Source organism: Triplophysa dalaica, chromosome 2 (genome assembly GCF_015846415.1).
Source record: "Triplophysa dalaica isolate WHDGS20190420 chromosome 2, ASM1584641v1, whole genome shotgun sequence".
Classification (NCBI taxonomy): domain Eukaryota; kingdom Metazoa; phylum Chordata; class Actinopteri; order Cypriniformes; family Nemacheilidae; genus Triplophysa; species Triplophysa dalaica.
The window spans coordinates 25,094,856-25,121,564 of NC_079543.1; the positions used below are offsets into that span (position 1 = coordinate 25,094,856).

At 37.4% G+C, this 26,709-nt stretch overlaps 1 protein-coding gene across 3 annotated transcripts in view; it reads left to right on the forward strand.

Moving 5' to 3' along the window:
* The window catches only part of grin2ab (glutamate receptor, ionotropic, N-methyl D-aspartate 2A, b), a 67,349-nt gene that overhangs the window by 35,221 nt on the left and 5,419 nt on the right, over positions 1-26,709 (forward strand). For all 3 annotated transcript variants that reach the window (XM_056740174.1, XM_056740190.1, XM_056740183.1), the window contains 8 exons: positions 11,584-12,179; positions 21,001-21,115; positions 22,874-23,076; positions 23,373-23,538; positions 24,469-24,622; positions 24,722-24,847; positions 25,032-25,261; positions 25,986-26,146. In XM_056740174.1, coding sequence (XP_056596152.1) covers positions 11,584-12,179; positions 21,001-21,115; positions 22,874-23,076; positions 23,373-23,538; positions 24,469-24,622; positions 24,722-24,847; positions 25,032-25,261; positions 25,986-26,146 — 1,751 coding nt within the window. The remainder of the gene's footprint in view (positions 1-11,583; positions 12,180-21,000; positions 21,116-22,873; positions 23,077-23,372; positions 23,539-24,468; positions 24,623-24,721; positions 24,848-25,031; positions 25,262-25,985; positions 26,147-26,709) is intronic.

A 26,709-nucleotide genomic window follows, 5' to 3' on the forward strand; every position in this document is an offset into this window, starting at 1 on the left:
TGTTTGTGTATTGTGTGAACTGGATGGGGATTTGTTGTCACATCTCTAGACAGAACGTTGACAGAACATTACTCTGGGTAAGGTAAACAAACATGAAACTGCTCAAACTAATGTGATTTGATTTTAGCATACGTTTTGGGTGTAGCGGTGAAGTGTGTTTATCTTTGCTTGTATTTAGCGTATTGTGCCATGTTCACACTGAATGTGAAATTTGTTCACATGTATAGGCAGCAACCAGAAAAAAAATGTTTTATTTACACATCATGGACATTTACACACACTGTTGCACTGTTATTGTTGTTTTTGTTGTTTTAAAGCTGTATTGGACAGAATTGGATAGTGTGATATTGTTATTAGCATTCCTTCTTTTCAAAAGGTCACACCTTGGTATATAGATCTTGTATTGGTCACACATAGACACAGGATGCTAAATATCACAGGTCAACAAACTTGACCTTCGGTCAAATTATTTTGCAGCTGCTGGCGTTTCCAGACTAACCCCTTTGTATGCGTATACATGGAAGTCAACAAAACGACAAGTCTAGTGTGACGGCAGGATCACGTTATCTTTTAAAGGGATAATTCACCCAAAAATGAAAATTCAGTCATTAGTTACTCAAACTCTTAACCAAATAACATTCTTCCAAATATCTTTGTGTTCATATGAACAAAGAATTTTATACAGATTTGGAAGAACTTGAGGGTGAGTAAATCATGACAGAATATATATTTTTGGGTGAACTATCCCACTACGTTCTGTTTAAAAAAAATGTTTTAACTACATGTCATACTATTGTAATTCGAATAAACTTAATTTTAGTTTAAGGGAGTTGAATTAGTAGCTCCACTGGTTCAGTTTTAGTTGTTGTTTTCACACAAAGTAAATATCTACATTTCAGTTTCAAACTGGGTAATTGTATTTAACGTTGATAAATCACTGGAACATTGAATGTTATTTGCATCCAAACCAAGCAAACATTCAATATTAGATTAACAAATCATGGCAAAGGAACGTTCAAATACACTTAAATGCACTCAAGAGTAGTTTTGTATTTGTAGAGTTTGCTCGGACACCCTACAGTACTCTGCAAGTGACATAGTCATTTAGTCACAGGTTCAGTTTTTTGCAGTCGATAATGTATTAAAACATGAATTAAAAATAAAATTATACTCAACAAAACATGTTTGGCATCGTAGTATTGGAAGCGTTGTTTTCTTTCGTTAGGCGTTCTGGATCAGTTGCATGAACTGGATGTAGATAACCTGTCTGAGAACATCACCTGCATGTCAATGCTCTGCTGACAGAAAGCAAAAAAGAGCAACAGCACATGTGCAGTCAGCCAGAAAAGGTGTTCAGAATGCAGGCTGGGGTTAAAAGCAGAAACAGGTCTGGTCATTGATGTAGACCTGGACATAATATCTGGCCAAACCAACTTTGCACTCTACTCACCTTTAAGCTGAATTCATATGTATGTTAGTAACCTTTAATTAAATTATAATTTAATAAAATTACAATGACTAAGCCGTTTGATGTAACGTCTCTTTGACATGTAAAGCCAATGGGCAAGTCAGCCATGTAAGTCAAGTCGGCCAATAGCCAAATACATTTTGACCGGACCCCTCCAGCCAGCCATATAAAAAACACTTTAAACTGGCATAGAAGCGGCTGTCACAGAAATTGCAAAGAGCAGCCGCAGTCACAGAAATTGTACAGAGCTGCATTTTTGTCTGTTTCCCTCCCAGAACTCTTTACTATTCCCAAAGTATCCCGGTTACAGGCCCACTGGCTCGAGTTTTTACACTTCAAAGGAGGAGGATAGAGTTTGATTGAGCAGTCGAGTGGAAACGTCTACTAGCTCCAATAGTGATTGCAAGCCCCAGTGATTTAATCATTGTGTAAATGAACGTACATTTTAGCAGTCTCAGTTTTGATTAGCATTGTGAATTCAACATGAAATTAAAATTAACCCCATTCCCATCTGTAGTATACGTTTCTTTTCTTCAGTGTGGTTTATTCAGCCTCATCTCGCAGGGATTTGTAACAATTTTACGAGGTGGCTAGTTCGTACAAGGTTAATTGTTAAATTTTCAGGAAAATAGCGCCCCCTTTGTCATACAGCTTTCCTGCAGCTCATTGGTAAGAGCATTGCGTTAACAATGCAAGGTTGTGGGTTCGATCCCAGGGGATTGCACATACCTAAGTATAAATGTATAGGCTAATGCAATGTAAGTCACTTTGGATAAAAGCGTCTGCCAAATGCATAAATGTAAATGTAAATTTGTCGTGCCTCGCGAAAGCAGATTATACTAAAAGGTATGAATGAGATCAAAAGGAGTTATACGAATCATCCATCTCGCTAAATAGCTATAAATTATAGTGAGAATGTGTCTTGCGCATTATTCTAAAAAAACTACTCTTTGTCTGTCTACATGCAATAATTTCTTTGCACCACTGAAACAATTTTATTTTTCAGCTGATGTCATCAAATTGTCTTATTTATTGATACACAATTTTTCCAACTTTTTAACTGATTCCTAGAGTGCAAAGTCAAGCATTACCCTACATTTTCTTATTATGAATATCCTCAGTTTTGAATCTCAAACGAACGGTAACAGAAGTAAAATGGGTTGCAAATGCAGTTTCATGTCGACTAAATCCATTCCACGCGATTCCACAGATTTCCCCCCAACAATTAGTAGAGAAAATATGAGGAAAAACAGCAGATTTAGTTTGTGCCCAGGTATTGCTATCTAATATGAGATTTGAATTAGATTTTTCCATTGCGCTCTCATTACTCCTCATCTAATAAAGGAAGGGATCTGAAGAAATGCTTACTTTGGTTGAATGGCACCTCAAAGCATAAACTCAGTCTTGCTTAAGTCGCATGATGCTCAAAGTCTTACAAGTTTATTGGACTATGAGTTTTCCACTGTAATGAAGTTCTAATGAATTCTGGGATTTTCAGTATTTGGGGCTTTGAATGGCCTAAGGGGGAGAATAATCGAGACATTAAAAAGGCATTGTTCTGCAAGCAGAAACAATAATGTGTTTCCGCTCTAAAAGAGAAGCATGGCAATGAATGCTTATGTACATACATACATACACATAGAATCCTAAATTATATTATATGGGCCTATCTCTCTTTTTTGTTAAAGAAAGGACACACATAGTATGTCGTGTCACGTATGACAAAATATAAACCCCATCTTTCTCTTTCTGTGTGTGCGTCTTTTGGAGATATTTGATGGATGAGTGGATGTTATGATAAAGGGCTTTGAGAGTGGAGAGATGTCAGGGTGGAGGTGTGCGCGTGAAGTGAGGAACATTTTGGTGGCTGATGGTTAGGTGGATGATGGATGATTGGAATAAACAAGTGCAGTGTTGTGATGAAAGGATGTTTGTGAAGAACAGTGGAAGGAATTCATGAGATGCTCAGAGATGCTCAGATGGAGAGCGACTAGAGCCTTCTGATAGATGTTTTGATAGCGGAATGACAAGAAAAAAGAGATTGTTTGGTTAATAGATTTGAGGAGCTAAGAAATAAAGTTCTTTTAAAAGTGACAGCAAAACAGTGAAGCACTTTCAAAGACCTTAAGTTACTTTTCAATGAATCTGAATGGATAAAACACTAACAACGAATAAAGCTCCAATGACAGCCGGTGGTAAAGGGACCGGCAGTAAAGACCCCTGCATTAAAGAAAGGCAAAACGGATACAATTCTGTTAAATGCAGAATATCAAACCTAGTTACATTTATTTTAAGGAGAGATATCACATCTGCACTTTTCAAGTAAAGCTTTTCACAAAAAAATTATTCGATTTTAAAACAGTACAATAGATAAATTGTTGAAAATGAATCCAAATGTTTTGTGACACTATTTTTGGAGAATTATTCTTTTGGGAAATTGTGTATAGTTAATGTGATGATCCACCTGTAGTTATGCTCTTCTCTCGCAACATGTTTTGAGGTTTTGTCATGTCTGGGTTATCTGTTTCCTTTCTTGTTTGTCAATGCTGTTTGTATAATTAGCTTTCACATTTCATAGTTGTTTGTCAGGTCTTGTTAGGCTGTTAGCTTTGTGAGTCTCAGTTCATCTCTTGATGTTGTGCACTGTTTTTCTGTATTTTTATTTTTGAAGTTTAATAAAGAAGCACTGAAAGCTCCTCTCCGAGATCCTTTTAGTGCATGTTACAGAACACCGGACCAAAAACATGGGTTTAAAGGATTTTTTTAAGGATTTAACTCTGGCGAGCCGAGAGTTGAAACCCAAGAGCTGCCTTTTGTTCTTGCAAAAATCCAGAAATGCAACAAGTCTGCAGCACAAAATCGAAACAAATTTGTGTAGTACTTCGACCAATGCAAAAGTGACACAAAAATCAATGTAAGAAGATTTACAACTGTACACTTGTATGAACTTGAGGGAAGCGAACATGCACACCATTAAAAATGACCTTGAGACTGGTTGGTTGAAAGATGACTGGATTGATATTTTGATGTTTTATGAAATGAAATTCATGAATTCTTCAAGTATAGTTTTGAAGCCTTGTTAAAGTTTAGCTCCGTCCCTAATCCAACAAACCCAAAGCGGCTTTTCAAAGGTTTCAAGATTAAATGAAAATTACAAGCAAATCATGCGTTGTTTTTAGTTGGAGCATCTTAAAGGAACAGTTCACCCAAAAATGAAAATTCTGTCTTCATTTACTCACCCTCAAGTTGTTCAAAATCTGTTTAAATGTATTTGTTCTGATGAACACAGAGAAAGATATTTGGAAGAATGCTTGTAACCAAACAGTGATTGGTCACCATTGACTACCATGAGGGGATTTTACTCTACCATTTACTCACCTTTATATTGTTACAAACAGTCAGTCACTAACGTTCTGCATAATATCTCTTTTTGTGATCCAAAAGATAAATAATTTAGAAGACATGCTTGGAACAACATGAGGGTGAGTACATTTTCATTTTTGGTTGAACTATCCATTTATAGTAAAGAATGAAATGTGGGAAAAATGTTAATGATAACACGGTAATCCTGAACCATTTCAAACATAGTTGGATGAATAGTATGATGAAAAGCAAACGTGTCACTATAGTAGTTTAGTCTTTAATCATGGCCTCAATCAGACAACACAACACTGAACTTCCTTTTTTGTGATGCTCTGCCACAACCATAGTTGCATCGTGTAGCTCTTTTTTTTTGCTTTCATTTTCATATCAAACACCCTCTTTTGGATGCAGATTAAACGATTGATTTAAACAAACAAAAAAATTTGTTAGGTGCCTAAGCAGAGTTGTTTTTAGTCGTGCTATCTAATGAAGTCTCCTACGGAAAGTCATTGGAGTGAATAAGAGCAAACAGTTAAATCATCGACAATGATGCATGGAACACAACCGGTTTTGCCCATATACCATTGATCTTTGGACCATTATTCTCCTATATAATTGTTTGGCTTGGATACGGATTTGCTTTCTCACTGTCACCTCACGCCTGTTTTTATCTGATCATTATCTCTTACTCCTGAGATTTCATCATGTGCTGTACCCTGTGAATGCAAGAGTAATGTTATAATGCAAAAATTCTCCATGGCTGCCATCAGCCTGAAAGTCTTTCTTCTAGAGGCGAGAATCAGAATAAATCCCGAGACACGATATTATCTCCGTTGTTGGGTCAAAATACCATGCACATCTCAGTATTGTTTATATTCCGCAATATAACAAGTATTGCATTACATTGTGATTTATTAGTTTTATCCTGAATGCAGTAAGACAGACCCATGGATGCCATCACCAAATGGAAAGGCTCATATTAGTTTGTTTTTCTGTGTACTGCGGTAAAAAGAACAGCGTAAATCTGCATATGAATGTGAATGCAGATGGGGCATTTCAATTCCCAGCTGACACAGTTACTGTCACAACATTTACCATGAAGATTTTAGCTTGAAGAAGAAATTAATTGCCCCGTCTAATGAACTTATGCAAAACGGCAGTGCAGGATAATAACATTCTAATTCAAATAGCAGAACCTGGGTCGGTGTACTTGGGTCGATTTAATATCACGGCCACTTCAGATGCTCTCTGTGGACCTCGAGTTGAGAATTTCTAATTCAAAATGCTTCAGACGAATGCAAATGTAAGAGGCAAGATGCAACAACAAAAAGTAGGATGCGATACTGTATTCGTAACAGGAAGCGAGCTGCTTTTTGTGTGTCATGGAGCGGATGTTTATTGAGTGCAGTTGCGAAGGGAAGGTGGGATTTTAGCCTGCAGGTTGTTACAGATCGTGCCAACTTGTCACTCATGTGTGAAGTTCTTGGAGCAGCAAAGCGGTTGTGCTGAGAATTCTAAACGTATAGTGACAAGCTTCCAGGATTTGGGCGGTAGCACAGGTTGGAAGGTTAAGGGATGCCAGGTGGCTCAGATGGGTAGAATTATGGTGTTTTTTACCTCAAAGATAAAGAAACGTTGGAGGCGCCTTCTTTGGCTTTCTGGACTTGGACACACAAAATAAATTCTGTCAGATTTTCTTTCCAATTGCTGAACTTCTCCCTTTGTTTCGCTTCCATTCATGGTGCTGCAAAGCATGCATGAAAGCCTACCTTGTTTCAGAAGAACAGATGGAAAGGAAAACGAAAGGGAGCCATGGTGCTGCCCACATCTGACAGAATGGCATACATCCTGGAAAAACAAAGCACTGGTTTTCCCTAAGAAGTGTTTGAATGTGTAAACCTTGATCACGGTAAGGCATTGGCCCTGCAGATATTACATCCCCCTTGATGCTTAAGGCTTCTTTTTGTACCGTTCCATACCTAGACTTTTCCAGGGTTGGTTTCCGTCAAAGGGACCCCAAGGTTCTAATGCATCTCTTTATATTCAAGGGTAGGTTGAAGTTCAAGACTCAAAGGGCCACCAGAGTGTAGACGGTTATCAACCGATCTATTCCAGCTGCCCTTCTTAATCAGATCTGAGAGGTGGTTGAGAGGAGAATTGCCCCTTCAAAGATATTAAATTACGAAGATAGCAAAAGGGAATGACTGTAGCTCAATTGGTACCCATTGTTCAAGCAACATCAAGGTCACAGGTTCAATTCCCAGGTAACGCACAAACTGATAAAAAGTACACCTCATATGTAATGTAAGAGACAAAAGACAAATGTATAGGGATAAAAGCCGTACCAGTTGTTAAATAAGAATGATGGGAAAGCAACCAGTTCAGTAAGAGAAACTGTCACACCCCCTTACGTCTAAAAGAATTATAAGATGCCGCTCTCCAAGTGGCTTTTCGTTGCAGCCAAGAGCTTCGTACACACGAACAACATCAGAAGTGCAAATTTGAAACCTGTTATCTAAACATTGATTTTCAAATATTTACGTACATGTGCATAATTACTAATGTGTTGTTCTGTGATCATGAATATAAACTTTGGTTTCTTTCCATGCCATTTGAGACTACTTCAAAAGATCCACAAGGTTGTTGAATTATTGATAAGATTTTTCAAATGGTTCTACTTTTATATTTGCATGCCATTCCAGAGCTGGAAAACAAACAAACAATAAAAGCCAAAAATGTCAATTGCAGGTTAGGGGGACAGTGTGGTTTATATTGGCGCTCGAAGATTGTTTTCATTAAGCGATATGCGTATGCAGAAATCCCAAGAAGATGACTGTTTGAAGGTCAGAGTGCGTCGATTAACAGGCGATCGGATTGAAGATGCACTTTAATGGAAAAATATTCCAGAGCTTTGACAGCACACCTGCTCTGATTAAAGCTATTTCCAGGTGTGCACATCTTTTGTGTGTCTACCCGCATGCCTCCAGCTCTCCGGCTAAATCCCGTCCCTCTTCACCTGCTTATCAACTTCTTAACAAACAGGAAAACCTTTTCGCACTTCAGGGACCAAGAATTATTTTTATTTGCGACTGTATGATTAAGTTTCCACATCTGGTCTTAGAGCAAGTATTTTGATTAGATATGATTGTGTGTGTGTTTCTATATATGCACCTGCATCTCTGGGTTTACACCTGAGACATCAAGAATTTCTGTGGGCGTTCGTGTGTGCATGTGCTAAAACTAATCCGGTTGCATCCTGGACCTTAAAGTGCCACATTCACTGTACGATTAGTACTATCAAATTAAGTAAAATAAATAAATAAAACTGTTAAGTGCATTATGGTGTATCTGCATTGATTTATTAACTTCTAAGTGTATCTGGGACACAGTTTTAACGTCTCTTGAATTGTTTGCGCAAGGTATTTTTAGAACGTGAAATAATTGCTTTACGTGAAGTTTGGTGCACGCTCAGTTTTGGATCTGCGTAGATGGATTGCCTTGTGACTCAGTTACACGCCGTAGATTAAATTTGCTCCGTAGGTTCGGTTACAGTTACAGTTTAGCTGAACTAGATGAGCGTAGTTTTTCCCCATGCTAATTAAATTGCGTTTGGCCTGTTTTTTTATGCCGCAGAAGCGCGATGATAATCCTTGTCAAGCACCTCCTTCTCACCTGGTTACTTGAGTACCACTGTTTGCTGAGTGTTTTGAATCCGTCAAGGCGCAGTGGTGGACAGATCAGCGCTTGTGTGTTTGCACAGCGCGTGAACTATGATATTCATAAGCAGCATTGTCGTCCGTTTATGTGATTGTGTATTCAGAGATATCAAGCTGTCAGCCCGTGAGGAAGCAGACATTATTCTTAACTCACTCAGTGACTGCTCGGTGACAGTGTGCAGTAATTTCTGCCTCTCCTCTGTATTCAACTGCGCCCTGTCGGATCCTGGTACGTCTTGCCTTCTATCTCGCTTGCTCCTGCTCTTTTTGTTTCCTCTATTTTTAGGGGTTCTCTGCCTTTCTTGATCCGCCACCCATTTTTCCAAAATTACACCCATGAAAACATTTAAGCAGGAGTTGGGAGGGCACATTATAAACCTTCAGCTTGGCTCATGCATATTAATTGGGTGAGGTAACACACGCCTGGTAGTCAGCACTGAAATGATGTGAATTTTAAGCAGTTGTTTACCATAAGGCTTCAGTATTTTAAAAGAAATACATGATTTCTTGCATGTGAGTATTGTTATAATTTGTTTTTAATCTTATTTCTTTTTGTATTGTTCTTTTATACAACAAGCCAGGGGTTTAATGATATCCTCCTTTAGGCAGTGATATCATTTTTTGGGGGAAATTGAAGTACAAACATGGGAAGAATGGATGGGATTCAGCAAATATTCCACCCTGTTAAAATGACAAACTGTAGCTTTAAAACCAGCTTTTTATTTCAATTCTGTTGGTTTCCATCCTTTTAGGAGTGTTAATTATTTTGTGGTTATGTAAGCAGTGAACTAAAAAATGATGCAGTCATAGTCAATTACATGCAATAAAATAAATTATATTATATTATATTAATAGAATATTAAATTGAAAAATGTAAAATAACAGTAAAAAAACTTAATATTGCTAAAAAAATGAAAGAAGAGTTTGTAGGAAGCACCGCTCTGGTTTTATTTGTTTGTAATTATTTTTTTACCAATTTTTTGTGCTATATATAAACCCTATTGTGTATCTGAATTACCTTGTATTTCTTTTTTTCTGCCTTCTCTTCTAAGCCCTTTCCACACAGAAATCCCGGAAAATACATAGATACTTGTTCCGGAATTTGTCACGGGATCGTTTGATTTTGGTTCATTCACACTCCCAGTGATTTTCTGGAATCTGTGCATGCGTTCAGACATATCCTGTAAATACACATGACTTTTAATGAACTCTAATGTTATGTGCATTTTTAAGCCGTGAATGTAGTGCTGTCATGGTGAAGGATATTCTCTTGTGGTGTTTTTAGGCAGTTCAATAACACGGTTTGGCTACTACCACCTTCCTTCTGTATTAAGTACCAAATAGGAATACATAAGCTCTATTTTTTTTTTATTATGCAATCAAATGTTTTTTTTATATATATGTATTTGTAAATGCAGATCAACAAACGGCAATGATGCGCAAAATGTAGGTTATACGCTAGCTTACACTAAATATAAAATAAATATAAATGATCATATGAAAATAAATTAAAAAAGTAAAATGTTTGTTGCAAATTTACAGAGTCTTAATATAAATTATAACGGAATTCTTTTGCGAAAATGGTGTTTTGGCAACTGTAAGGCACTATCAGGTAAGTTACAAACAATGATCACAACCTGAAGGACAATATCAACACCTGTACACATTCTCTATCATACAGGTTTTACACCACATGATTGCAACAATGCTTTCCTGGACCAGCAACAAAAATATCAAGATATTTCCCATCATAGTGTAACTCACTGGTATTTGCAAGCACACACTGCCTCCACGCTACCTATTAATTAAGTTGGTTTAAAAATATGTTACAGTAAATTATGGTTTATAAGGATAGAACAATATCAGACGGAACAACTATTGTTTACAAAGCTGGAATCAGAGGGTGCAAAAAAGCCTTTAATGTTCTTAAGCTAAGGCACTGTAGCAGGCCATCCACTCACAAAAATAAAGTTTTTATACATTTCCTGTAGGAAATTTATAAAATATCTTCATGGAACATTATCTTTACTTAATATCCTAATGATTTTTAGCATAAAAGAAAAATCTGAAATTTTTACCCATACGCTGTATTTTTGGCGATTACTAAAAATGTTCCCATGATAATTAAGTTTTGTTGTCCAGGGTCACATATATTATATAATATATTATTCTTAATTGTGATTCTAAGCTAATAATAAGCTAATCAGCATCTTTAAGAACATACGCAGTCGACTTAATTTTGGGCTGCGCAGATTGTTTGGCATATCGCATTAAAGTACCGCGAAAGCGATTCAAATGCGTACCGAGCAATCAGCACATGAATCGCTATCGCGGTACTTAAATGTCATACACTGATGGATTTGCGCATTGTTATGTGAAATTTTCTCTCCCTTGCTTGGGCCCCAAGCACGAATGGGCCCCTGGGCATGTGCCCTGGGCACTATTATTCTGGGCATTTTCCACTAATATGATGTATAAAAATGTGAGTTCATTTAGAGTATCATTTAGATTTTATAACCATTTCAGAGCAGACATGTAAAAAAGCTATTCATAAAGCAGCCTGCACATAACAAAGATTACAAAAACACTTATGTGGGTCTGATCTTTATGTTTATACATGGTTTACAATGTTTTTGTTGAGAAAAGACAGCACATCAAAATCTTTGGGTGAAAGTAATAGCGGTGTCTGCAGAAAACCTTGCGAGCACAGATTAAGACTTGATTTAAAGGTTGGTAAGCGATCAAGTTTTTTGAAGCCCTTTGTATTTCTGTGTTTAATATTTTGTTAGTAATTTTAGACTTTAAAACTGCTTTTAGAAGCAGACAACGTTCTCATCTCCGTTAGAGCTTGGCGTTTAGGGCGTCATGCTTTAATGTATGATTTGGTAATTTTTTTTTAAATAAAATAAAAATCTATAATAAAATTTATTATTTTATTATTTACATTTCTCTTTGTCTCTTTTCCCACCTGTTACTTCTGACTCGCCCTGTCTTTTTCAATCTCTCTCACTCTCTCTCTCTCCTTTTTGTTTCCAGGATTCCAGTTCTTCATTTTTCCAGTTCGGAGCCTCCCTCCAGCAGGAGGCACTGTTGATGCTCGCCATAATGGAGGAGTACGACTGGCACATCTTTTCTGTGGTCACCACTAAGTTCCCAGGTTACCAGGAGTTCATAGCTACCGTACGTGTGACAGTGGACCACAGCTTTATTCGTTGGGACCTTCAGGGCGTGGTAACGCTGGACGGCGTCGGCGAACCTGAGGACCGGGCCCACGTGCAGCTGAAACGCATCCAGTCGCCCGTCATACTACTCTATTGCTCCAAAGCCGAAGCGGCTTTGGTCTTTGATGAAGCCCATTCGTTGGGGCTCACTGGGGCTGGTTTTGTGTGGATTGTTCCAAGTCTCACAACAGGAAATCTCGAACATACCCCAGATGCCTTTCCAATGGGTATGATATCAGTGGCGTACGATGAGTGGGATTATCCCTTGGAGACGCGCGTGCAGGACGCTGTGGGAATTATCAGTTCTGCAGCCGCTGCCATGTTTCGGGAGGAAGGTCGGATACCCGATGGTACAGCAAGTTGCTCCAACCAATCAGAGAAGCCAGAGGTGCCGCCCAGCGCTCTGCGAAGGTTAGCTGACATGTGCACTTGACATTTTTTTGAATGCCTTTATACATGCCATGCATTGACTGTTTGTACTCTTCTAGCGATTTCAACAGGTGCTGACGTGATGAACGACAATCATTTTTAGATTCTGTGATCACAACATAGTTATACAGGGCCTGCATGCTGTGTCTTTTGGCTTTGCGAGCTGTACTACAGCTTGGCCACCTACTTCTCTGGGCAAGCGGTCGATTTTACAAGTCTTTTTCACAGGCTAACAGTAACTCTTGTTACTCAGTTAAGCAAAGAAGTTCATCTTTCTAGAGTGCATTGTTTTGAAGGTGCACTTACAAATGAGAGTAGTACTTAAGGAAAAGAGAATAGTACTTTTGACAAATGTGTTTAAAATGGGGTGAGGATTCCCGTCACATGAGTAATCTAGAAAGTGCAGTTTCCTTGAAAGGGGTAAAGGAATGCCACTTTCATGGTGGCCTTTATATTGAGATGACTATGCAGTTCAATAAACATTTACATTTAGCATTTGACGGATGCTTTCATCTGAAGCACCTTACTGTGCATTCAATGTATAAATTTTTTAACAGTATGCGTGTTCCCTGGTTATCAAACCCACAACCTTTGCGCTTGTATGACTTTTATGTGACGTTATGAAAATTGTCTCATGAAAGTTACATTTTCCTCTTTTTTTTTTGGCATCTCTGCAAATCTCTTTGCATCTCAATGCCCTAACCACTGACAAACAAGGAGCGCTTTCAGGCAACAGATTGCTTGTTTCATTTTGAGATGTGCTGGATATTTAAAGAGACACAAAGATTTCTATTTTTGTCCCATGTAATTCTTCCTGCCCAATTCCTTTTATATCTCGGTTATTGGATTGAGTTCCGTTCCGAGCCGCGAGGGTAACATTGCGACGTCTACGTGGCCCGGAAGACGTCCATATCAGCACGGTCGTGGGAAACAAAGCTACTGTTAGTTTGGGTTGTAAAAGCACTTGCTGTGGCTTTTTTCAGAAAGCACAGTTATCAGGAGTTGCCATGGGTTACCATCAGTAGCTGTTTGCTGCGTTGGTATCCGTCTGCTCCGAGTAGGTGTTCCTTTTGATCTCTCCCTCGTTGCTAAGGCTGTCTGTATCTGGGACACTGCAGACTCTTCAATGTGAGAACATTTTGCATGACGCCACCATCCAAAGAGCTAGTTCTAAATGCCTTCTGAGATTGATGCACGAAAACGTTGTGCTTTGTGCTACTAAAGCAGATGACAAAAATATAGTATTGTAAGCAGCATTATTATATTCATATATACAGTTGGCTATATATCTGATATACATCTGAAGGCAATCATGCAGATATATACAGTACATGGATAAACCCAAAGACTGTTTATGAGGAGCAGGTGTAGATTTGAGCGCTTTCCTTCTGTTCTCCCAGGGGCAAAACCCAATTTCTGACAAATGTATTTCTTAGCTTAATTAAGTCCGTTAGTCCCCCCCAATAGACACACGTTTGTATACATACTGAACAGCTGCCTGCAAACATTTAGTCACTGTTATGTTCAATGAACAGTAGGAAAGATGTGTTAACATCACTGTTCAGTCTTTTTGTCACCTGGCATAGAGGAGTATAGGAGTTGGATCACTGGTGGTTGCACAAAGACTTTGAAAGTACTTAAAGGGACAGTTCACCTCAAAATAAAAATGCTTTCATCATCTCATCCCAAACCTGTATGACTTTTTTGTCTGCAGAACACCAAAGTAGATATTTTGAAGAGTGTTGGTAACCACACAACATTGGGGCCCCATAGACTTCCATTGTATCGACACTATACCACTTAGAGACATTTCTCAAAATATCTTCTTTTGTGTATTGCAGAAGAGTCATAGGCAGGCTTTAAAGACATGAAGGTGAACAAATGAAAAAAAATTAGATTTTAAAATAAACAAATCTTTACAAATAAATTGACAAACTTTCCCTTTAAATTTGATGCTTCAAAGGTACCAGAATCTCACTTCTAATGATTCAGAAAAAATGTAAGTGAGCTTTTATGATAAATGTTTTACGGATTTGCAATGACTAGGTTAAAAAAGTTTGTTTGCAGTTTATTAGACACCATTTTTTTTTATTCTTAACCAACAGAGCATAATGTAATTTAATAAGGTTTACCTAAACAAGTAAAGGTCAGATAAAATTTCCGATCAATGTTGTTAAACTATAAAAAATGTGTCTTTTTAATTTGTGTTGCAAAATAATTTACATAAGGAAAGGTCAGATTAAATTTTCTGTCAACATTGTTAAACGATTTACTTTTTGTGTCTTTAATGTGTATTGCTCTGATCAAGAAAGGTCATATTATCAGCCTTTAAAGTTCAGATTATCAGCCTTAACAGTTTGATTCAATTATGTATTATGTTTCTTATGAAGCTGCTGGCAAACTGGCGAAAAGCCCATTACAAACATTTTGCGCTTGACGAGTGTTTGTACACTGCTCATGGCCGTGGTAAATTAAACATGCTGTGTACACAAACTAAGCTCAAAAAAAGTTACAAACACATTCCTTGTTTACTTTAAATATTAGACAGATGTTGATCATTTAGATAAAAACATATAATATAGTCATCCGTGTATGTATGGTTGTGATGGGTTAACTAGTTATTTGAAGACTTTTGTAAGCTCTGCCAGCGCCTATTTTTATCTGAGACCTTTCGCTGTATGTTAAAAGCCCAAGCCGGAGTTTCCGTATCTGTTGGAGCACAAACATACCAGCTCCTTTCATGAGCTTTTCCTGCAACATTATCACCTTTATAAGGAATACGCTCCCATGCCATCGACATGTATCGTGTTTTAAGCGCCCGACTGATTTCGCAGCCTAAGGCTTCCTTTTGTTATGCCAGAGCTGTGGTGACTCCTTCAGTCGAAATTATTCACAGTCTGACACATTAACTGTTAATAGCGTCGAGATCGTATTATCAGAGAGACTGTTATTGTGTTTTGTTATTGTCTCACTCAGGTTTAATGTAGTCGCAGACGGGGCAAATTTTAAATGCCGCTTTTGTGACCCTGAAGGCGATGGAGGAAGAAGATTCTACTCATAGGGTGAAAGTGAGCAGTTGAGAAGGTCCGTGTCATTTTGCCATTTAATAATGTGGTCCCGGGTGGCGCACCCTCATGATTCATTTTCAAATCTAATTTGAAATTTATGGAGATGGTGCCTTTAAATATTGAAATATTGAGATTTAATACACTTTTTAGTTTGCTCTCATACACCCGAGGACTAACAGTGGGAACTGTTCCTTTGTTTCCTTGTTTGATTTTACCAAACGTCACATGGTCTGAATTAAACGCACAGAAAGGTTTATTTGCCACAACAATGTTATCAAGGTAACATTCTGATTTATTCGTATAGCCTTTCAGGTGCGTGCGTGCGAGACGGTAATTCCTTGCTCCTTTCAGATTATTCACTGTAAGTGCTTTGCCCTTCGGTGTGAATACGGAATAGCGATGCTCACTTCGATACGCAACTCAACTATACTAAGATTTATGCATTTAACAAGGACAAATATTCATACCATATTTACATACATTTATGTATTTAGCAGATGCTTTTTCCCTGTTTGTTCCTTGGGAATGAAACCCGTGACCTTTACGCCTCTAACACAACGCTCTACCAGTTGAGCTCACATGAACAGCCGGGAACATATCAATTAAATACTGCATTTCTTACTGTACAGTGTGATGCAGATTCTAGGAGGACTTCATCTGAGGGTATTTTCCACGTTTGATATGCTTTTAAAACATTAAACACCCCAGCGTTGCGAGCACCGTGTTGTGGGAACGCAAATCTGTTCTCCATCAGACGTTTTTCTGCTCGCTACATGTCCTTTGATTGTAGCCTTGTTTACTTGCCTCGCTTGTAGGCATGTCAAGATTGCCGCGAATCGATTCTGAAGCATTATGTTGTAGCCATCTCTTGTTGTTGACCTCCTATTTATTGTCTTTCAGCACTCAGAACAACATAATAACTGCAGGGGCAGTTCTTATTGGTCAAGTTGGATATGTCAGCCTGGGTGTTATTGGCAAAAGATTTGTGTTCACATAAGTCTTGTGTTATCAAAATGCCATTTAAAGGTTCCTGTTACTCAGTTAACAACAGGTCATTTGTGATCTGACAGAGTCTCTAAGTGTCAATATCGATTGTCTTTTCTTCTCATAAATACAGAGCTGTTTTTAAATACAAATCCTTTTCGTATATTATCGGGTGGTTGGATGCTAAGATGTTTTTTGTACCTAAACATGTTGCCATGTGGTTGCTAAGGCATTTCGAGATAATGTTTTCTATTGATGAAAAATAACCACCCCCAAGTCACTATGATATTACGTTTCTTTGGAAGCCACAGGGGCTTCTCTCAGTGTTGAAGGGGTAGTTCATCCTAAAATGAAAGCTGTCATGTTCCAGCCCCATGTGACTTTTTCCATAGACAAGATGAAAAATGTAATGTTAGTGATTGACAGCTCCAGTGACAGTTCACTTTAATAACATGGAACACAGAGCAAAAATCTTCTCAATGTCTCTTTTTGCTCTCCATTGAAGAGACGAATTAGTAATTTTTAGGTGTAGTCTAATCACCTGGAAACGTTATATTACATCCGACTTGTCCTTAGCAAACTGCATGAATTATGGCCTCGTGAGGTATGATTCATGTCCACAGCACAAACAGTGCCTCATGAGTTATGCATTCAAATCCCTAATCCCTTAAAGCGTTTTCTTTCTTTTTTTAATCAGGAAAAAGTTATAATGATTCGCAGTGGGAATCTAATTGTATACTAATTGTATCCTTGAGTGGACAATTCATTTTTCGGGCTGCCAAGTAATTTTGATCGAGTTCACTGCTTGATATGCCGATTAAAAATAATTGTGAGTGCATACATATTTGCTGAGAAATCCAAAATGAAGATGATGATTTTTTGACTAGACGTTACAAAAAGTACTTTATTAGATATATTCTGGCTTTTATTCATGAATCATTGTAGATAAGCTGATCATTGCTCTGCTCCATTTTTCGTCTCTATAAACTTTCAAAAGGTTGTTACGTTTCAGCTCTTATCACTTTTATAAAGCATACAACTTAATTTTGTGTTCCTCTACTTAAAAATCAAAGCATCACAGATGGTCTGGATGTAGTTAAGTAAACATTTTACGATTTGGATATCACTTCAAGGCGCACTGTCCAAATGAACCACACAGCAGAATAACATGCGTACAATACTGTATCTCTGCCGTCGCTGAAGATTAGCTCAGCTGTGCACCACTCAGATGGCACAAACACACACAAACTCTCGTCGGGATTTAATTAAGAAACAGAAACAAAACCAGAAAATGGGATTTAGCTCCAAGCAGAAATCCAGAGAATGGGGTCGGAGCTACACCTGCTCCTCGGATACAACTTCAGATGTAAGTGTGTCATTCACGTATTAAAGATTTCCACGGAACGAAAATTGATTTTTTTTCCACACAGCTGTCTTAAATAACATCATTCTGCATATCTCATCTCAGCGGAGGGAGTCCAGGATATACTGCTGTAGAGACTGCGAAGGGTGACCTTCTGGAATTAATTGAAAGCTTAATACTAATTGTGTTTCATTAAGTTCACGGTGTGTAAAATGTCATAAGTGGCGATTCAAATGACTTTTTGTAGACAGAGCCTCTTTTTGCGTGATCCCAATTAACAGTTAATTGCTATTCCGAGATTAAATGTAGTTAAGTGCATATTAGGTGTTAATAGTTTCACGTTGAGCCACGATTGCTATTCGTCTTTCTGTGCGTCTTTCTGTGCGTATCATCATCACAAACTAGTTACGGGAATTAAAAATGTGGGTCGGCACGGAGTTATCTTAGATAATGGTTGCTTAGAGATGCATTGCTTCCGCTCATACAGAGGAATAATTATTAGAGTTGTTAATCTAGAGGACAGCTGGGACAGTGAAGAATAAAGAGCATTCTATATATGTCAGAGATAATGTTAAACAAATGCTTTAGGAAAAGGTTACAGAACATTGTTCGAGTCTTGGCTAGTCCCAGCGGTGTTGGTTCAATTATTAGGAAGTGGAAACTACTGCAAACCCCCCAGACGGCGTCTAGAAAAGGTCATCCCTCAATACCGTGCACAAACAAGCAGATTTGTGAGCGTAGCCACAGAGGAGTCCAGTGATCACTTTGGAACAGACACAGAGTCGGGAAGTTATAAGGTGAAAAAAACGCCATTGTAAAGAGCTTTACATAGCACCGTATGGGAGAATTAGGTGGAAAGAAGCACTATTCAAAAAGCGCTGTCTAAGGACATCGGGATGGTACCTCTCAGGTTCGTTCTTGGGAAAATGTGCCTGATAAATGCTGAAAAGAGGGATAGTTAAAATTTAAATGATTTCTAATATTAAAATTTATATCGTCCCACCTAAGGCTTACATCACCAGGGCTATAATCACAAGGAATTTAATGAGTCTGGTCCTGTTTCCACTTAACATTTACAATTAGTTATTTAGCCGGTGCTTTTATGAGGAACATCACAGGCAATTTACCATATAAAAGCAATTGCTATACTGCGATGGCACCCGTTTAATAGTGGAAAAGAGCAGCACAGAAGGTAGAGCAGAGTACTGTAAGACAGAAGGTAAAGCAGATGTTAAATGGCAGACAATTAAATGAATTAAAATGTATTTATAAGAAGTACCACTTGGATTCATGGGAACTCATTGTCAAAACAGGTGGAAACCATATGAAGTTGATTATAATGATGTCCAGATTGTACCGAGGTGTCTGAAGAAGTCACCAAACATTTGACCGCTAGTTAACATTGTTATACTTTAGGAAATACACACAAAAAAATGGAAGGTTCATTTTTCGGTAACACTTTGATCGCGCAACACAAAGTGAAATAAACAAGTGTGAGGATCAGCGGTTCTGAAATGGCAAACTACGTCATCCTATCAACCTGATCATTCCGGAGCACCTCTTCCTGAAAAAAAACAGGCCAAAATAACACCTGAAGAGTATTTGTAAGCGGCTTCTGTTCCCCTTCCCAAGAAAAATGTGCCACTGATAGGGGTCTGTACCAAAAATCAAAATATGCAGATGTGGAATATTCATCTGAATAGCTTATCCGAGTTCTTTTTAATGTCTTGCAGAATACTTTCCTCTTGAAAAAAGTTTGGAGTTTTACTCCTTGATTGATAGCCGAGCTCAAAAATTATGCAGAATTTGTCCATTCAGATGAATTAATCGCGGGTCTTAATGCTTTTGTAAGACACTGTGCGCGCCACTGCGTATGTTTTCCCTGCCTCATTAAAGATTTCTGTTATGGGTACAAACACTTGTAATTCTGTAATAGATAGATTTGTGTTAGTCATTTTCGCTCACCAAGGCATTTTAATGGAAAAACGGGGAAAATAGATATTGCATCTAATGGGGTTAAATCAGTTGTTATTTAGTTGATGTTGGATGGTTGTCTACCTCACTTAGAGCTTTTTTCACTTGGATTTCATTAAACGGCTTTTATGCAGGCCCACAACTGCTTGAAAGCACTTCTAGAAAATGAACGACTCTGTGTGTGAGAACAGTTCCAAAAACTCTATTGATTTTAATAAGAGTTTACCATTAGAATGATTCTAAACTGAGGGCGAGATACTCTTTTTAAAATAAAAACTTTTCAAATTAACATGGAATATGATAGAATGTTTATTTATTATCACCATTTCATCCTTGTACACAATTTAGCATTTTGTAATTTTTCCATTTTTTAAAGGAAGTAAACATAATTTTTTTTACGATTAATTGCGAATAAACGCGTCCAGAATAAAAGTTTGTGTTTACACAAATATATGTATTGTATATGTATTATAAATATAATAAAAAAAAAAAATTCTTTCCTTTGCTTACTCATGCTTTAATCCTCCTAGTAGCATGGCCTTGTAAACTAACGATAATGTCTTGACAAAATGTTTATATGCTCTCCTTCTTTTTGGATAAAAGCGTCTGCTAAATGAGTAAATGTCTGTGTACTGTGCATATTATTTTTGTATTTATAAGCACAAACACAGTTATGTATACCATATTTACATGTATTTATTTATGTTTACAAATAGTTGAAACTATGAATAAATGTTTATTTAATTTTTTCTTAAATATATGCATGTTTTATAAGTACAAAATTGCACAGAACACCGACATATATTATGTAAACACAAACTTTTATTCGCTGTGTGATTTATCGTGAGTGTTTGAGAGCACTAACAAAATTCTGACAAAGTAAAGTTTATTTAATAACCATTTCATCATCTGCAATTTATTTCTGCGCAATTAAAGAAATTATTGATTTGAAGCATTTTATACGGTTTTGAACATAAATCTGTGCTCGAAGTTTGATTATTATCCACATTTCTTCATCTTTGTACACAGTTTCTTGCAGTGCATTCTGGAAATGTGTTCAATTTAGCATTTTTAAAAGCAAGTGAACAAAAATTCTGATAAAATGTTCATTTTTAAAATCTCCTCAAATGCCACTTGTTGCAGTGCTTTCTGGGAACATCTTTGTATTCAGCTTTGAAGAAGGAAGTGAGCATGAAATTATGAAGTTTATTTCAAATCACCTTTTCTACTCAATGCATGCTGGGAATTTACTAATTTAACAATTTTAGAAGGAATTACCTTAAATAACCAAAATGCCTTAAACCTGAAACAAATCCTGCCCTCATATAGATCTCATTAAGTTAACAGAAACCATATTACACATAAACCTTAAAGCCTGCTGATATTGATCTGTTGTGGAATTTGTATGTTACAGATATATGATGGGCGTCCGTCTAGGGGGTAGAGATCATTCATTCATGGACGATGGTTACCAGATGAACCCCAAACTGGTTGTCGTTGTTCTGAACACACAGAGGGAATGGGAGAAGGTAAGATAAAGAGCATTTAATCTTTATATCCCCCGAATCTTAATTTTCCTCCATTACCTTTGCCTGTAAGGGGCTTCGGAGACCACGAGCAATCAATAATCTGTTTTCTAGCTCAAAGCCTTTTTGTGGCTGTCAGTGAAAATGCAGTGGCCTTCACTAGAGGAAAAAGAGCATTTCATTTCGACTTTTCTTTTCACACCCTGAGGTTTTTTCTTGTATGCATTATGACTTCAATCATTGTTTACTTAGTGAAAAACGGTCAAATGTCCCTTATTAGGGAAATGGTTTCATAACAGATTACAAAATAATTTCCGATAATAAACCGGAGCACAGTGCACAGCAGTTCGTCTCTGTCATATTGAAATGTGCGTTTCTGTTTTGTCTGTTAACATAAACAATTCCCTTGTGTTTTCTTTACACTGATCTTTTCCTCTGCTCTCTTTCTTTTAATTAGCTTTATATGTTCTCCAACTTTATCTCAGAGCTTCACACACTCGTTCTCTTATTCGTTCGCTCACTCACCCGTTCTTTTAATGAGTTGTTTTTTTTCTGAGGTGCGTTAGATGCGTTTTGTTTTGACAATGCCCTGCAGTGTGTGTGAAGAGACACACACGTGCACACATTAAAACCCTGCGGTAATTGTGTGAAATGTGTGACACTAATCATTTCTCACTGCAGCGGGGCTAGAAAAAGACGCAAGCTTATAGACGATCCTGTCACATGACAGAAGGCACGACTATCGAACACAACGTACGCCACATGAGTTCATTTTTACATGTGCTAAACATACCTGGCTAACTTGATGTTGTGCTGACACATAGGTAGTGCGCTTATGGGTTTGTTCTACAGTGTGATATGTTTTAATTCTCTAAAATTTGGCATATTTGACAAGACATAGAAAAGTATTGTGAAAGTCTTATAGTTGTATACGTGTATTTTTGAATACAGATAAAATCTTTGTAATATTTTTTGTTTTTCCATTTCATTTCATTTCATATTTCACTGAGGCCTATTCAACATTTTTTTATGTAAATATGAACTGCATGGATACTTAATGCTAAATGAACGTGATATTGTGTGATTTTCCAGCTTAACACATGAAACAAGATCGGCAAAATATACAGCCGTGGAAACCATTTCAAAATTAGAATTTAATATTTATAGGTATGTGTTTTGGTTAAAGGATCATTTTTGTTTCGTTCTGTGAACAATATCTCTCCCAAATTTTTTAAATAATTATTGTTTCTATTTGCATTCATTTGAAGATAATGAAAACTAGAGAAAAGGATCAAAATAACAGAAAAGATGCTTAGTATTTTTTCAAACCTCAAATACTGCAAAGAAACAAGTTCATATTCACTTGTAAGCAATACAACAGTAATATTTCACCCAGTTTAAAAAAAAAGTTTTATGTTAAAACCTTTCATGTGTCTTGTCATGCTGTCGTTGTTTCACATTGCTGTTGAATGACTTGATGTTACTCCTGATGTTTGATTTTGTTGAAATTCAACAGACACTGGACTGGAATGGCCACAATACATCTAGAAATGCTGATTAAATGAAAGTTTGGAATGGTCTGTGACTGTATATACATCTGATAGGAATTTTGCAACCATTCATAAAAAAGATGGATGAGCTTCAAGCTTTGATGAGCAGAGAATACCACATTTTTCCCAAAACTTTTCAAACATAATCAAACAGACAGTGTTTCCTCCCAAGTGTGTTTGTGAGCCAATGCTTGTGTACTTGTGTCCTCAGATGGGACGATGGGAGAATCAGACGTTGAGGTTGAAGTTTCCAGTCTGGCCACGTTACAACTCGTTCGGGGACCAGGATGCCGATGAGAACCACTTGAGCATAGTGACTCTTGAGGAAAGACCCTTTGTCATAGTGGATGACGTGGACATTCTCACTGGTACCTGCATGCGTAACTCGGTACCGTGCAGGAAGCACATTAAAGAGTGAGTTTTATTACAGCAACTTTAGAGGAGAAATTTGAAAAATAAAACCAGTTTTGAATAAACAAGCTTGTACCCCAGGCATTATGCATTCTGTCTTTGTTAACCTTTAGCCAGAGAGCTTTCTTTGCCTCGGAAATACAGGAATTATTGTGCTGTCTCTAATCTGGTTAATGCTCTGCTCTTTGGATGTTATACTAGGAACTTATTAGATTGGGTTTCCAAACACAATAAATGTTTATCTTTAAAGTTTCCCAGCATCAACTGTGCTTCAATAACTCTGTCTATATGTGCTGCAGTAACACCACCGAGGGTTCCTACATCAAGAAGTGCTGCAAGGGCTTCTGTATAGACATCCTGAAGAAGATTGCAAGGAATGTCAAATTTACCTACGATCTTTACCTGGTCAATAACGGTAAACACGGTAAAAAGATCAATAACGTTTGGAACGGCATGGTGGGAGAGGTTAGTCACTTTTAAGAGAGTTAAAAAGTAAATCCTCATTTTTATGTAATATTTTATTTTGTATGTGTGTGTTTCCCTTCTGTTTCCCTGTCATGTGTATCTGTCTAGCTGTGTGATTATTTGTCTCTCTATCTAGAGTATTTGTCTGTCTCTCTGTCTATCTATAGCTATATAGCCATCTGTCTTTCTTTTCCTGACTTTGTATTTTGCTAATTGTTCATCCAACTCTGTCTCTCTGTCTATCTATAGCTATATAGCCGTCTGTCTTTCTCTTTCTGTCTATCTAAAGCTATCTGTCTGTCTGTTTGTCTATTCATCCATCTCTATCTGTCTGTCTGTCGCTATATAGCTATCTGTCTTTCTTTTTCTGTCTGTCTGTTTGTCTATTCGTCCATCTCGTTCTGACTGTCTGTCTACCAGTAGAGCTATGTGTTTATCTATCTCTCTGTCTTTCTGTCTGTCTATAGCTATGTAGTTATCTGTCTTTCTCTTTCTTTCTTTCTATCTGTCTATTTGTCCGTCCATCCCTGTATGTCTGTCTCTTTAGCTATATAGCTATCTGTATTTCTTATTGTGTCTGTCTGTCTGCCTGTCTGTCCATCCTTACGTCCGTATGTCTGTCTGTCCATCTCTGTCTGTCTTTGTTTTTGTCCATCTCTATATCTTCTATATGTCTGTGTGTCTATCTATATCTATATAGCTATCTGTCTTGCTCATTTTGTCTGTCTTTCTACATGTATAGCTATATAGCCCTCCCTCCCTGTATATTTAGCTATCCCCATTATTACTTAAGAGTTTATCTATCCTTTTCTAAGCGTCTATCAATCATTTATCCATTCCTCCACCCATATCTAACAACTGTCCATCTCCTCTTTGTACAATGTCTTTGACTCATTTCTGTCTTGTTGTTTTCAATGCTCTGCTCTGTAGGTAGTCTATAAAAAGGCCATAATGGCCGTCGGCTCATTGACCATAAATGAAGAGCGTTCAGAGGCCATAGACTTCTCCGTCCCATTCGTCGAGACCGGCATCAGTGTGATGGTGTCCCGTAGCAACGGAACGGTGTCGCCCTCCGCATTTCTAGGTAATAGATAAAATAACGCGTCTGAATTCCCTCTGGATTCTGTGTTTTCTATTTCTGCCTTCCCCCATGAATCTTCTTTGCTCTCTCTTCTTTCTTCAGAACCCTTCAGTGCTTCGGTGTGGGTTATGATGTTTGTCATGTTGCTCATCGTCACGGCAATCGCCGTTTTCCTCTTTGAATTCATCAGTCCTCTCGGTTTCAATAGAAATCTGGCACAGGGCAAAGGTATGATACGCAACCACAAAATCAACCAATCTCTGATTTGATCATAACCGGAGTGTGGTTACCATTTTAAATTGTAAAATGTGTACTTTACACGTTTAAGAGACAAGCACTGTGACTATCTGTAAAACCACAGCACTCTTAACACTTCCTACTCGCTTCTCATTAACTTTTTTGTCTTTTTAAGACCCACACGGGCCCTCCTTCACCATCGGTAAGGCCGTCTGGCTGCTGTGGGGTCTGGTGTTCAACAACTCTGTCCCGGTACAGAACCCGAAAGGCACCACTAGTAAATTCATCGTTTCCGTGTGGGCCTTTTTCGCTGTGATCTTCTTGGCTAGCTACACTGCCAACTTGGCCGCCTTTATGATTCAAGAAGAATTTGTGGACCAAGTCACAGGCCTCAGTGACAGAAAGGTAATTTTTGGAATGGGTACAGTAGGTCCTCTAGTGCCAAAAATACAAGGTTTAAAATTACTCTTTTGCCACACCTGTTAATGTTTATGTGAAAATGTGGATTGTATTATTCTTGTTTTTTTAACAATTATTTTTATGACAATGTAGATCATTCTTTTATACAAATATTTTAAATACTTCATGTATCTTATATTTTATTTTTCATAAATACTTTTTAGTATTATTACCTGTAAAAAGCACAAATATCAAATGACACAATGCTTTTTTTTGTTGATACTTTAGTGTTAATTTTTAGCCCAAATCCTAAAATTTACGAGGTATTTTCCTTTCCTAGAAATTGAGGCTTGAGGCGTTTGTAAAAACGAAGAATTTAACTTCTACCCAACCTGACCCTTACAAATTACTTCCGTTTGTGTAACCTAATGTATTCATGTTGATTCAGTTGTAATAAATTATTTCTCTGACTTGAATATAACCAGTTCACTTAGATGTTACCACAAGAAGCACAGTTTTTAGGCTACCTGACAAAACAATTTTTACACTGCTGTCTAGATTGGCAGCTCACCAGGGCCCTTACGTCATTATATATTTACAACATGGAGTGCCTGATCTGGTTTCGAGGTTTACGTCTTCAAATATATATTGGTGTTTGAGATTTCTTTTTTTGGCTCTCTTAATGTTGTCATTACAGTCGATTTATGCATTTTCTTAATCTTGTTTGTAGTTTCAAAGTCCTTATTCCTACTCACCACCGTTTCGCTTTGGGACGGTGCCTAATGGGAGCACAGAGCGAAACATCAGGAAGAACTATCCTGACATGCACCAGTACATGGTCAAATACCATCAGAATGGAGTTCTGGATGCACTGGTCAGCCTTAAAACTGGGTATGACTGAGATTTTAATGCAGTTTGTTTGCATTATTTGGTTTTTAATTCATTATTTTGATCTTGTTTACGATGCCATCATGCCACATATACAGAGGGATTCAACAAGTACAAATGTTTGACATTTTTGTAATTTCATTGCATATTGAACATTTTAGTTCTCTTTTCACTTTATTGACATCATATGTTTAAGCTGGCATCATGAGTCCAGTCAAAACCTGATTCTCCTTCTTATCCAAATATAATTTCGGGAATGTTCCTAAGAACATCCAGTGAACACAAAGAAATTATACCAAATCTGAACAAAGATTTAGACTGGAATAGTGCAGAATCTTACATTTTTCTCTTTAGTTTAATTTAATTTTCTTTTTTTTCTCTTTCAACATACTCCTTGTACTATATTATTAAGAAAACATCTTAAAAAGCTTGCAGGAAATTTGTTATTTCTCCCCAAAATGAACATTTTGTCATCATTTACTCACCCACTAGTCATTTCAAACCTTTATGACTTTGTTTCTTCTGCAGAACACAACAGAAGATATTTCAAAGAGTCTTGGTAGCTG